Raw genomic sequence first — 14,033 nt, 5'->3', positions numbered from 1 at the left:
TATTTTCTGTATCCTTAATTAGCTCAACTCTCTTATGAGAGCTGCCCTGTTTACCCACAACTTGGGAAGAGCCACGGTCTGACTAATAATGAATATCGTTCAACATGTGTATACTTTTCAGGATGGACAGAAACATATTCATGCTCCTGTGCACAGCCTGGCACACAGCTATGAACAAAATGGTATCTAAGATTACGGTTAAATGGTGACAATTTTAAAACACACTTTATAGAAGTCCCTGGAGCTTTTTCAATGCCTTTAGTGTCCACCATAAAGCTCATGCCCTGAGAAAAATCACTAAATCATTAATTAGCTCTCTATTATACCAGAATTGGGTATTCTCTTCTGACACTGTTAATTATTATAATAAGTAAACCAGAGACCATCAGTCTTATTAACAAGCGGATTCCTACTTTTCCTTCAAGTTTGCCAAAAGCTAGAGGCCCATAAGCTGGAGGTCAGAGAACTGAGTCTTTAGGAAGAACACCCAAAGAATAACAGCCTCAGTAGATGGAGGCCTGTTGCTTGACCTCCACGGATGCTGTAAAGAGTCAACCCCTAGGGCGCCTGGGTGGCTCAGTGGGTTAAAGCCGCTGCCTTCAGCTCAGGTCATGGTCTCCGGGTCCTGGGATGGAGCCCCACGTCAGGCTCTCTGCTCAGCGGGGAGCCTTCCTCCTCCTCTCTCTCTCTGCCTGCCTCTCTGCCTACTTGTGATCTCTGTCTGTCAAATAAATAAATAAAATATTAAAAAAAAAAAAAAAGAGTCAACCCCTGTTTAAGACTTCCTTCCCAGCATAACCTGACACTACCACCAAGCTCAGACTATGGGACAGATATACCAGGAAACTGAGTCAGTATCTATAGGACTCTTTAATGCTCTCGCCCCAAGATCCAATGGAATAAGAATTAATTTTGCAACTGAACGAGGTCAATGAAGAAACTTTAATAGTTGTTTTAAGAAAACATTTTTTTCTTAATTTTTTACTCCCCCACATCCTTCCTCAGTGGCTGACTGTCCTTAGGCAAACTGGAGCAAAGCACTCTTGGAATGGTGTGTTGCTCCAACTGATCCCCCAGAAATCGAGAAAAATATAGCTTATAAACTGTGGCAGATTGTATTCTCCAGATCCAGATTTTATTTTCCAAAAATATCTCCCTTCCCACACGCTCTTTTCCAATGTTACCAAGTCACTCCTCCATTAAGAGGTAGAGTCTATTCTTTTCACCTGGGATCTGGGCAGGCTCGTGTCTGCTTTGACCAACAGAATATGACAAAAGTAATGCTGTGTGAGTTCTGAGGGCAGGCCACAAAAAGACATCAGCGTATGATTTGTTGTCCTGCAACATCCACTGTGAGGGATGCAGTGACCGTGTGAGGAGTCCAGCTCCTCAGATCTGGCCATGCTAGGCAGGCTATGCAAAGGCACCATGGCCAACAGTTCCAGCTCTGTCCAGCTTTCTGGTCATTCGCGACCATGGCACCAGCCCTGTGAGAGAAGCCATCTTAAATCTTTTGAACCAGCCTCTCTGCTACTGAGTGTCACAGTTAGGGAACTTGGTAATGCCATGAGAAGCCAAAGAATCATTTCCCCTAGTCCTGACGAAACTCCCCATCAGCAGAATTTCTGAGCAACTAACACAGTTTTATTTCACATTGGTAAGTTTGGGGTGGTTGTTATGCAGCAATAGCAACTGGAACATAAACTATTCAATTGTTTAGGCAAATCTCAAGATGGAAACTGTATAGAAAATACGAGACATATTGATTGGCCTTGTCTACAAAACTAATCAGAATGATGGTTAGATGGCATACAGGCCCTTACAGAGTTCTTCACCTTACATGGCAATGTAATTACTTGCATAGGCTCAATAAGAATCTATCCTTCCTCCTACCAGGATATAATTAGATAAAACAAATTTGTAACCATGACCATGCCAGAAACGTTTCATTTAACGGTAAATCTCATTTAATTAGGCATGACAAGCCCACTAGTAAGGAACAATAATTCCACTCCAATATGTAGAAACAATGCTTCAAAGAAACTGTCCTGGCACCTACGTGGTAGCCAGGATCTTCTGGGACCCTGGTCTCATGGGTGGTACAGAATGTTACTTTCTGGAAACGTTGACAAATCTGGGGATCTTGGAGTAAGAGGATACCTCTATAATCAGAGGCACCACAGACAAAATGGGAGGCTTTTGGTTCCTGGTAGTTCTTTACTTTAGAATATGTGAACTCCAAGGGCAATAAAAATGTTTCTGATAACTACAGAAGTGCCAGAAAAACATTTGAGATTCTAGGGGCTGCATGGTCAACTCTCTGACCCTGACATCATGTGGTTCTAGTTTCATTAAACATGAAAGTAAAATGGTTCACTATTACCTTGTTGCCCTTATGTAAATGAAACAGGCTAAATAAAACAAGGCATCACATTAATGATACTGAGAGTGCATCAGAAAATGGTGAAACAAACTTATTTGGTCAAATCTATACCTAACTATACAGATATGATCAGAGGTAAGGTTTGAAAAAATGAAAGTGATTCTTTTTTAACCTAACCCTATCCCTCTATTGACTACCTGACTAGTAAGATTTACATTTCTAAAAGCATTTCTTAAGAGACCATGGAATTACAGGGTCATCCCAGAGCTTTACACCCTAAGATGATTAACAAGAAGAGAGAAACACCCTGTTTGTTTGTTTCTTTGTTTGTTTGTTTGTTTGTTTTTTAATTCAAGTAATCTCTACAACATGGGGCTTAGACTCTTGACCTGACCAGAGATCAAGAGTCAGATGCTCTTCTGACTAAGCCAAACACCCCTTGTTTTATTTGTTTTAATCAAAGACAGAATTTGTATTCTTTTTAATCAAAGCTGATTAAAGTGAATGCAATCAGAATTACCAACTGCCATGTACTAATATGAACTGTAAATATCACCATCTCTCTATTCTTTGAGCCAATAGGTTGTTCTAAAAGTTAGTCTTTGCATTGTGCTTTTTGCAAGTAAAAATATAGCTCAGAGTTCAAACATTATCTAGGTTTTTGCTTTGACAAATCAAAATTGACCAAATACTAAATATATTAATAATCCTGGCTAACAAAATAATAAAAGAAGCTTATTATATATGTGTTGACTCTCAGCTTGTATTAATTCAACAGGTGATAGTTATCCCCAAAAAGAAGCGAAAATTCATCAAAGCAGTTGATCCCGAGAAGGCACTTATCCATTGTTGGCAAAACATTTAGTTCCCTACTAAACTATATATAATCCTTTAAAAATTCTCCTGAAGAACTTTTGTAAGTAGGTTGTCCTCCACACTCACAAGAAATTGCTTCTAAAGAAATAGAATCCCCAAGTTTACATAACGACAGTGGAAAGTCAGAAGGTGACAGGAGCCCAGAAGAGTCCTGGTTTTTCTCAATTGGCATGCGGTTTCTTTTTCAATCCCCTCCTTTCCTCTTTTCTTCTTTCTGTCACGTAGGAAAGGAGGAGGGAGGAGTTTAACCTCCTGGAGTGAATGTGAGAGCTGGACTAGAAAAGACAAGTTAGCCTAGTTAAACTAACTTGCCTGACTTCTGTTTCTTGACTCAAGTCTGACTGATACAGAAACTGGTATCAGGAGTGGGATCCCAAAAACAGACCTCAGAGGATTTTCTGGTATTGGTCTGATTTGATCCATAATGCAGTTGCATTGCCACTAATCAAATGAATGCTGGCTGCCGATTATAATACAGTGTCCTCTGAAGAAGCACCTTAAGGGACCAAGTGGCCGTCATATTTGAGTTGGGCAGAAGTGATGAACACAGAGATTGTAGTATGGCACAGCTTCGTCTCAAAGGACCAGCTTGGGCCTTTAAGCTTTCAGTCCCATTGCTGAGCAGAGAAGCAGAGACCTTCTATGGCAGCCCTAGGAAAAACCCTCATGTTTTACAGCCACAGGCTCCCCTTGCTAACATCGGCTTTAACTGAGCCAGGGGCAGAATTACAGTGTGTAACCTGCGCTCCCAGACTCACCACGTCTCATGTATGGAAGTGAGAACAATGAAGGAGACTTGGGATGGGATATCTGGGTGGGCTCAACTGAAGCCAAGGAGCTTGAACCCCTAAGCCATTCTGAGCCTCCCTTGCCAATGCAAAGAGAAACCCCCTTCTCTCCTGTGTTGGAAGAGATTCGTTTTCCCTGGACAGAAGAACCTGCAGTACCTCACGATAACTTTAGGGCAGTTTCCTTGCAAGAGAATTCTTCTCCTCAAGACCCAACCAGACGATCCCCTTACTGCTACTCGTAACAGGGTAAGATCACAAGCATTCTTTGAGGAACAAGGATAAAGTCAGATCCATAAAGTAGTGGCTGACACACAAAAATCACTGCACAAGTGTGCTCATTTGTACTGGGAGATGGCTAGGAAATCTGGGGGAGAATGATTCGAAGAGTGTGAGGCCAAGGAAAACATAATCCAATACCAGACTGGGATATCTTTTTTAAGACAGGAATCACCAGAGATTTAGGACTTAACTGTTAGCTCGTACAACTGGAAGGCGCTCTAAGAGTTGACTTGGGTGGCTGCCTGCAACTTGGGACTCCATGACGGCCTTCCGTCTAGTAAGACTGGGAGGCTACAACTTTCTTGGCATAATGTAGAGGCAGGGATTCAAAGGCTTAAGAAAAGAGGAAGGCTGGAGCAGATTTATCGTGTGCAGCTTGCACATACAACCCCTCCGCACTACACCCCCTAAGAGGGCCCAGTGCATATTCTTGGCACCTAAGGCTCCAGCTGCATAACCGGAGTGGCACTATATGGGAAAGAGGCTATTAGTCTGGCCTTTAACACCCGGTCAGTCATAAAATTCACACTGCTACAAAATGAGAACCTCTCCGTGTTCTCTCCTTGTTTGTTTCTTTCATGGCACTATTACAAACTGCAATTATTTATTTGTCTGATTTGCTTTGCTTTGTGGGGTTTTTTTTGGGTTTTTTTGGTTTTTTTTTTTTGCTTTTTTACCTATTGTTTCCCTCTGTCTCCTCCACCAGCATAGAAGTTCCATGAAAGCAAGAAAAGCTTCTGCCACACTCACCACTGAACACTGACCAGCTAGCACAGAGCCTGGTACACAGGCATTCAATAAAGATGTGCTAAAGGCATAAACAGAGTTATTCTGTCTTCGTCGACATTAAATTGTGGTCCCTCCTTCTCCTGGAATAGAGATGTGCATGAAAAAACTATCCTGACAAAGAGATGATTTACATCTGAGCTGAAAACCCGTACAGGTATACATAAACTCCTCTTTGTATTTCTTCAGCTTAGAACTGACGACCTGGTCTGCTGATACCAAATTTCTCATTTAATTTCTACGACACCCAGGAAAACAAAGTAAAGGTCAATTCAGTGCATCCCCAACTGTCCCTTCATGAAAATGTTTGAATAGGATCCTGTCTTTATCCAGAACCGTACCTCTGCCCACAGTCGCATGTCACCTCATATCACAAGTTAATAAATTCTCAAATATCATTAAAGTATACTTCTGGCCTGCTGAGCAATTTTTTGTACAGGCTGGAGCACTTTCTCAAAGCCTGTCACGAGGGAGCTTTTACTTGTCTTGGGATCAAGTAGACGGTGGATTCGTTCAGATCACAGCATTTCAAAATTCAACATTCCATTTCATCAAAGGTTCTATTTTTCACCTATGAACCTTAACTTCCAGCCATGAGCAAATGCTTTCATTAACAGTCAGTTTTATCTACACATGCACCAACACAACATTTTTATCACTGTAAGAGTTAATTATACACATGAGCACAAGTAACTAAGAAAGAAACAGTGTTAAGATCCAGGCAATATGTAAAGTTCAACTACCTAAGCTAACTGCACGGGGCTCATCAGTGCCATGGCTTAAGTCAAATTCACACCTTAGCCAAACTGCAAAATACTCTATGTCTTGAACCTTCAGAGCTGTGTTTACATAATTCAAAACTTGAAAGTTAAAATCCTTAAATGCTAAAGATATAAAAATCTATGACCATAACAGGGTTTAAAAAAAAAAATTTAAGAAAAAAAACAAGACTTAGCATACTTAATATCGGTATTTGTAAAGATCTTTTTTTACATAAAGATAAAGTGCATTTATATATAATCTATCCAGAAGGACCAGTTATGGTCTGGAAAGAAATAATAACAAAAATATTCACCTCAGAAGGATGTTTGAAAGCTTAAAAAGGATAATACATGTGAGGGAATAAATAATAAAGCACCATATGAACGCTAATGGTAGGTAGTAATGTTAATAATAAAATACAGTATGTGGTACACCTTAAACTTACACAATGTTCTACATCAATTATATCTCAATAACGCTGAAAAAAAAAATATACAGAAGAAATCTTCTCTCATCTGAAAGAACTGGAGCAGATTGTTAGTTGGCTACTCACACACAAGTTAAAGCGGGAATCCTAGAAAACGATAAGTACACGTTGTAACCATTTTATTTAATTTAAATCTTGCATAAATGTAATTCATCCACCAATCGCCCAGGCAGGACCCCTGCCTTCCATAAGAGTTTAGGTCTGCTGACTCCTGTCTCACCCATGCTCATAATGCATCCTTTATGACTGCAGTTTCAGTTCTTGTAAAGTGCAGCAAAAATTTCAACACATATGAAACGAGAGCAAACTTCTTACTTTTTATCATTTTTTTCGATTAGTTTACATTTGTCTTGTTCACCCCTAATTTGACAGCCGATTTCTGAAGGAACTCACTTTTCTCACCCTTTTCAGAACATTCAAATTAGTTTTCGTAGAAATAACTCCCCCTTTTTACACAAATATTGCATCTGTGTGGAATATTAAATAATAAATGCATACAGCCTCAGTTTGGGAACACACAGCGCGGACTCTTAAAGCAAGTAACTTAACTCGTGGGGGGAAACATGCAAAAGCCTCACACTCAGAAGCCGACCGGCCACAAACGGTCAGCACCCTGGGAACAGTGGTGTGCTCTACCAAGGAATGGACAGGACTACTTTACCCATCGGGTTGGTTAATTAGACATGAGTTAAGAATCTTTGCTACATAGTAATTCAGGTCTCCAGCACAGCTGACTAAGAAGAAAGCTCAAAACATACATACATATATATATATATAGGCTGCCTTCTGTATTTTTCTTCAATTATATATAAAAAAAAATTAGAGGCAATGATGTCAAAGAGTAAAAAAAAAAGCAAGAATACGGAAATAAAGCAACAGAAAAGGAATTTAGGTGTTTAAGTAGAACATGAAAAAATAATCAGAGAAGCTGACTCCTAAAAACAACTTAAATGAGTCAGGAAAAGACATTTTAAGGAAATTTTAACAGTCCCATATTAATTTGAAAAAAGTTGATGACCCATTTTAAAGCACACCTTTTAACAACATAAGAAAGAAGCGTTCTCAACTATAAATACGTCAGTGCTAGATACCTACCTGAAAACATTCAACTTAGATTAGCTGCATTCCTTTTGTAAATATGAAAGAAGAGGGTGAAAAACTTACTTATTTCACTGGAAACTTGATTCAGTTTATCCTGTGATCTGCTGATAAGGACAACCTTCATTCCATGTTTTGCTAACTGAAACAATAAAAAACACCAAGCAATTGAATCACACCTGTACATATCATTAAAAAACAGAAATCAGATATACTCTCATTTTAAGATAATCTGATAATATGATAAACCCAACAAAAAAATAAATAAATAAACTTAAGTAGTAATGAATGGGCAATTCAAAATGAAGACTTTATAAAGGAGTCTTCCAAAGGGCTGTCTTTTTGAATCAAGCTAGTATACAAATGTCAAAGGGTTTCAGAAAGAATAAAACGTTTACTTTTCACTTTACACCCATCTACACTGCTTTAGTTTTTAAAATCATAAGTACTGGGGCATCTGGGCGGTGTAGCGGGTTAAATGCCTCTCAGTTTGGGCTCAAGTCATGATCTTAGGGTCATGAGCTCAAGCCCTACATGCAGAAGCGACTTGAGAGTCTCTCTTCTTCTCTCTCCGCCCCTCCCACTCATGCTCACAAACTCCCTCTAAAATAAATAATTTTTCAAAAATAAATAAATAAATAGTACCTACTACTTCTGTAATTTAAAAGTCAGGTTTATTTTTTTTTAATTTGTTTATTTATGTGAGAGAGAGAGCACAAGGAGGGGGAGCAGTAGAAGGAGAGGGAGAACCAGGCTCCCCACTGAGCAGGGAGCCTGATGCAGGGCAAGATCCTAGGACCTTGGGATCATGACCTGAGCTGAAGGCAGTGGCTTAACAGACTGAGCCACCCAGGTGCCTGTAAAAGCTTTAAAAAGATCTGCCAAGACTGTCATCAGAATTGGGCGGTATCATAAGCTGTGATGCCTCCGCAGAACCAGAGGGCAGGGAAGCTTGCCTTCAAAGAGTACTACCCACACTACTGCTTTGTACAATGGCCCTCAAATTATCACGGTCCCTATCCTTTCATGACATTACAGAGAACTTGAACCCTTTGTCCACGTCTGTCAATATCTTTTCATCAATCTTAGTCTTCCTTATAAAGAAACGATGCCATGGACTAGCCTGGAAATATAACTATTGCCTAATAACATAGCCACCTTTTGGAAAAGAGTTCAAAACAACTGACGAAGGACTGTCCATGATTACACGATATAAAATAAAACTATGCTACATTTTCCCCAATTCCAACTTACTGGAACAGAAAGTTTTATACTCATTTTTGCACAAAAACTTATTAAAATTGTCTTTGAGCAAGTGTGGGGTTTCTGATTAGAAATAAAGCATATCTATTGTACTATAAAACAGTGTATTTGTTTTTAACTTCAAAAATCAAAGCAACTATAAGAGATCATCCTGTATTTGTTGCTTTATTTTTATACCAAGAAGAAGGTCTTGAAAATTACCTACCTCTTCTGCATATGATTTTCCAATTCCATCAGTACTACCTGTGACAACTGAGAAAAGAAAAAAACAGCTTAGGTTAAGAACTACAATGAACAACCAATCATAGGATAGGACCCACCAGTTATACACCAGAGGACCTGTGTAATACTTCAACGTAAAATATGAAGGAACTCTAGTGATTCAAATTTAAGACAGAATACCCACCATAGGGACTAAAATTTAAAGAGCTGCAATACCATATCTTGACAAGGTTGTGGAGGAACTGGAACTTTCATACATTGCTGGTGACACAGTAAATTTGATACAATCACTTTGAAAAAAAGCTATTTGGCATTAGGTCCAGAACTGAACACAGGCATACCTTGTGACCTAGCAATTTCCAAGAAGTATGAACGGATCATGTCTACCAAAAGAATGTCCATGGTAACTTTATTTATGCATAATAGGTAAACAGGCCCAAACATTGATCTACAAGAGAATAAGTAAATGGAGGTATATTCATATAACGGAATACTATATAGCAATAAAAAAGAACTACTGATATATTCAAAACATGCACTAATCTCCCAGACATTATGCCAAGTGAAAAAAGCCTGACATAAAAGCATGCAAACTGTTATGATTCCATTTATGAAGGCCCCCCCCAAAAAGGTGAAACTAATAATCTACAACGACAGAAATCAGAATATTGATTACCTCTGGGTGAGGGGGTAGATGACAAGGAAGGGACATTAAGGGATCTCTGGGGTAGAGGATGTATATCCTTTATCTTGATTTGGGTATAAAAGTGTGAAAGAATTCACTTTAAAAATGCATATTTATGTATATATGTTATACTTGAATAAACTTAATTTTTGAAATTATGGGCAATAAAAAGAAATAGAGTATGATTTATTCTATAGGAAAGTATATTTATCTTACAAGCTCAAAAACCTTTTTCTTTTTTTTAAAGATTTTATTTACCGAGAGAGAGAAAGTAAGAAGAGCACAGAGGGAGAGGAAGAAGCAGACATGCCACTGAGCAGAGAGCCTGATGTGGGGCTCCATCCCAGGATGCTGGGATCAGGACCCAAGCCAAAGGCATATGCTTAACCAACTGAACCACCCAGGTGCCCCTCAAAAACCTTATGTAGCAGAAACATTTGAAAATATAATGGGTCAGGCTTCATTACGGTACCTTATCTCTGAAATACTGGAATGACTCTTGTTAAAATTCAGAGCATAGTTATCCCCTCCAAATTGTTAGGGATGTGCCTCAAACTTCTCTGAGATTTTCCAAGCCATTTACAAATTATGGAAAACAAGTTATGGAGTAAAGTAGGATTTTCTTGTATTTGTACTAAAAACACTTTTTCCAAATTACACAAGGGCAAACATATCAAAAAATAAAAACAGTATAACAAACTCCTATGTACCCATAACCCAGCTTCAAAGACTACCAACTTGATTTTAAATAATGTTGCTTCAACTATATACCCCCACCCACTTCCTCCCACCTCAGATTAAGTAAATCACTAACATCATATGACTTCATAAGAACTTCATTATATGTTATTTAAAATAGCTACAATACCATTATCACATTCCTAAACTGTAAATAATAAGTCCTAATTAAATTATCTAATCTCAAATCAAACATCAGTTATCTAATCAGTATGTAAATTCCCCCAAGTGTTTCAGAAAACTTCTAATAATTTGGTCAAATCAGGATTAAATAACTTCCATACTTAAAATTGGTTAATGTCTACTTTTAGACTATAGGTCTATCTATCCATCTACCTTTCTGTATCTATTTATTCAATCTCCATCTCTTTCTCCTCTGCTTCTACTCCCTCTCCCTCCCCTTCCTCCCCCGACCCCCAACTTCCCTACTAGTTGTTGAAGATACTGGGTCCTATTACTTTCCCAGCATGGCATTTACTGATTACATTTCCCTGATGTCATATAACATGTTCTTCTCTCCCCTAGTGCTTACCTATCAATACTTGATCAAATTCAACTTTGATTTTTTTTTGGTAAGAAAAATTCACAAGCAATGACACATATTTACATCAGGAGGCACATGTCTGGTTATCTGTCTTTGTTGTTTTATTAGCAGCCACTGTTAACCACTGAGATACAGAATTTCATTAGATGTTGCAGAACAGTGATATTTGTGCTTTTAGGGTTGGGGGGACGGGAGAGCTGCTCTGTCAATACTCAGTGTGTACATTATTATAATAATGTAACTCAATTCTAACACTAGCCTTAGTGATGAGGGAGCAGGAGGCTGGCTGAGGAGGGAGCAAGGGCTGGCACCTGGCACCCCCTCTCCACCCACTCCCCTTAGTAATATGTATGACATTCCTCAGGCACCCCTGACTGCACTAAAAGAAGAACAAATGGTTATATTGCAGAGATCACAGTCCTGTAAGGCAGGAGTCTCCCTTTATTTGCAAATGTCCTTGAGATTTACAAACAAAGAAGTTACCTTATCAATAGCCCAATTTCCAAGGACACATAACTCAGTTCCTCAAGCCCTAATGCCACCCTCCCCTCCATAAGAAACCAAAGGAGGCGGAGGTAAAAAGAAAAGTAAATAAAGTTAAATTTCTTCTAAACCTAAATCTCACTCACAAGGACTCTTGATAGCAGGAATGTAACATTCCACCAGGAAACTCCCAATTGTCTTTATGTTAATGCCTCATTAGAAGGGAAGTGGCCTTGACTTGATAGTAACCAGGCCTTCAATATCCTGATAGTATTCTTTGCCCCAATAGCTCTTCTGAACACCCCTTTGTCCTCACCTACCCAACTCCTGTGTATATAACCAGACACTCCTCACAGGCTCAGGGCGGCTGCATCTCTGCCTGCCCACGGGTCCTGTCCCCGTGCTCTAATAAACCACCTTTTTGCACCAGAGACGTCTTAAGAATTCTTTCTTTAGCCGTCGGCTCCGAACCTCACCCCACTGAACCTCACCTAGGTTCGAGAACTTCATCATTAGGACATGGGCCCCTGCAAAACTGTCCATGTACCAGGCATTAGTTGTAAATTCAGAGGTCCTGACAGGCATCTACGCTGACTGACTGCAAAATTCAGGGTTCCTGCAACTCCTCGGGTTCAGCAATTCACTAAACAAGTCACAGGACTCTGGACTTAAAAATCTGTGATTACAGTTTTTCAAAAAAGAATACAAATCAGGACCAACCAAGTGAACAGCCACAAGGGGCAAGGTCTAGGAAGGTCCTAAATGCAGAGCTTCTGTGCCCTCTCTGAATCAGGGCACTTCACCCTCACAGAACACCAGTATGTTCACCAACTAGAAAGCCACATCAAGCTTCAATATCCAGCATTTTTAATGGGCTGCATTACAAAGGCATGGTTGACTGTATCACTGACCTCAACCCCCAATCTCCCCTTCCCTCCCAGAGGTTGAAAGATTAAGCTGATGACACATGGCTCAGACCTCCAATCTTCTAATCACATGGTTGGTTTTTATGGCATGACCAGCCCCCATCTTGAAGCTATCCAGGATCCCACTAAGTCCTGTCAAAGTATGGGGGCCCACCATGAATAATAAAGACAATCCTGTCACTCAGGAAATTCCAAGGATTTAGATTCTCCCCACCAGGACCAGGGATGAAGGCCAGTCAAATTCCTTATCATACAACAATTATTGTGGCTAGATAAATATATTACTCACTAGTGAATCAAATAATATAGTATAATTACATTTCCTTTCTTGGTCAACATTTTTATTTTCCTATAGTCAAATTGCCTTTTCCTCCATTTGCAAAGGTTTCTTTTTAAATCTCCCATTCCCTAACAGTCTCTCAGTACAATTTTCCACAGAGTCAAACCCATGATTTTTTTTTTTTCCCTTTTTTCCCTCCCATAGAGATTACTTCCCGGTTCCCTCTAGCTTTTATCCTGTTCCTCCCTGGAATGGCTACTGTGCTGCACAGCTGTTGTTCTAGAACATAACCATGGGAATTCCTTTGGCCTCCCTCTTCTGTTGAATATCTTATTTCTAGATCTTATTCTACTCCCTCATTAGGGATCACATCCACCAGTAGCTTCCCAAGGACAGATGCACAAAGACACAGTTTTGTAAACAGTTTTTTAAAATAAACTTTTTATTTTAGAATAGTTTTTTAGACTTAACCAAAAAATGTGAATATATTACAGGGGGGTCTCTATATTTCGAGTCGGATTTTCCTATTACTAACATCTTATATTTGTCACAATTTATGAACGAATATTGGGATATTATAGTAGTCCCCTCTTTTCCATGGGGGATACATTCCAAGACCACTCGTGATGCTTGAAACTATGGAGAGCACCACGCCTTATATACACTATGGTTTTTCCTAGACATACATACCTATGATAAAGTTCAATTTATGTTAGGCATTGTAAGAAATTAACAATGTTAATAATAAAATAGAACAATTCTAATGTACTATAATAAAAGTTATGTGAATATGGTCTCTCTCACAAAACCCTATTGTACTATATTCAGCCTTCTTGGGATGATGTGAGATAAAATGTCCACACGATGAAATGAACTGAGGTGAATGATGTAGGCATCATGATGTAGTGTTAGGCTACTAGTGACCTTCTAACAAGATGTCAGAAGGAGGATCATCTGCTCTGGACCACAGCTGACTGCAGCTAAATGAAACTACAGAGAGCACAACCTCAGATAAAAGAGGGTACTACTGTATTTTCAACAAAAGTCTCTATCTTTTTCAGATTTTCTTGTTACTGAATGTCCTTCTATTCTAATATAATATCCTATTAAATTCATGTGACAGCTTAAGAGAAACGTTTTTTTGATAGTTTAAGAGATACTTTTTTGATTGTGTATACCTTTTTTTTTTTTTTAGAAAGTCTATATGCTAACCTCATACATAATAGTTTAACTACGTTAAAATTCTAAGTAGGAAATAATTTTTAACACAAACAAAAAAAAATTGAAGACAACTCTCTGTCTTCTAGCACCAGTACTGTTTAAAAAGTGTTTCACCATTCTGAGTTCAGACCATTTATAAGTGACATGCTTTTTTGTCACCGGAGCTTTTAGGATTATCATTCAATCTTTAACAATCTGTCACAATAATA

General features: G+C 38.9%; 1 protein-coding gene across 1 annotated transcript in view; it reads right to left on the bottom strand.

The window, feature by feature from the left end:
• HSD17B12 (hydroxysteroid 17-beta dehydrogenase 12) overlaps nt 1-14,033 on the bottom strand; it is a 160,365-nt gene that overhangs the window by 94,153 nt on the left and 52,179 nt on the right. The window contains exons 2-3 of the mRNA XM_044259121.1: nt 8,931-8,977; nt 7,529-7,604 (exon numbers count right to left, since the gene is read on the bottom strand). Coding sequence (XP_044115056.1) covers nt 7,529-7,604; nt 8,931-8,977 — 123 coding nt within the window. The remainder of the gene's footprint in view (nt 1-7,528; nt 7,605-8,930; nt 8,978-14,033) is intronic.

Source organism: Neovison vison, chromosome 7 (assembly GCF_020171115.1).
Source record: "Neovison vison isolate M4711 chromosome 7, ASM_NN_V1, whole genome shotgun sequence".
NCBI classification, from domain to species: Eukaryota; Metazoa; Chordata; class Mammalia; order Carnivora; family Mustelidae; genus Neogale; species Neogale vison.
The sequence above is the reverse complement of the archived record's forward strand: the minus strand, read 5'-3'. Positions and strand labels throughout refer to the sequence as shown.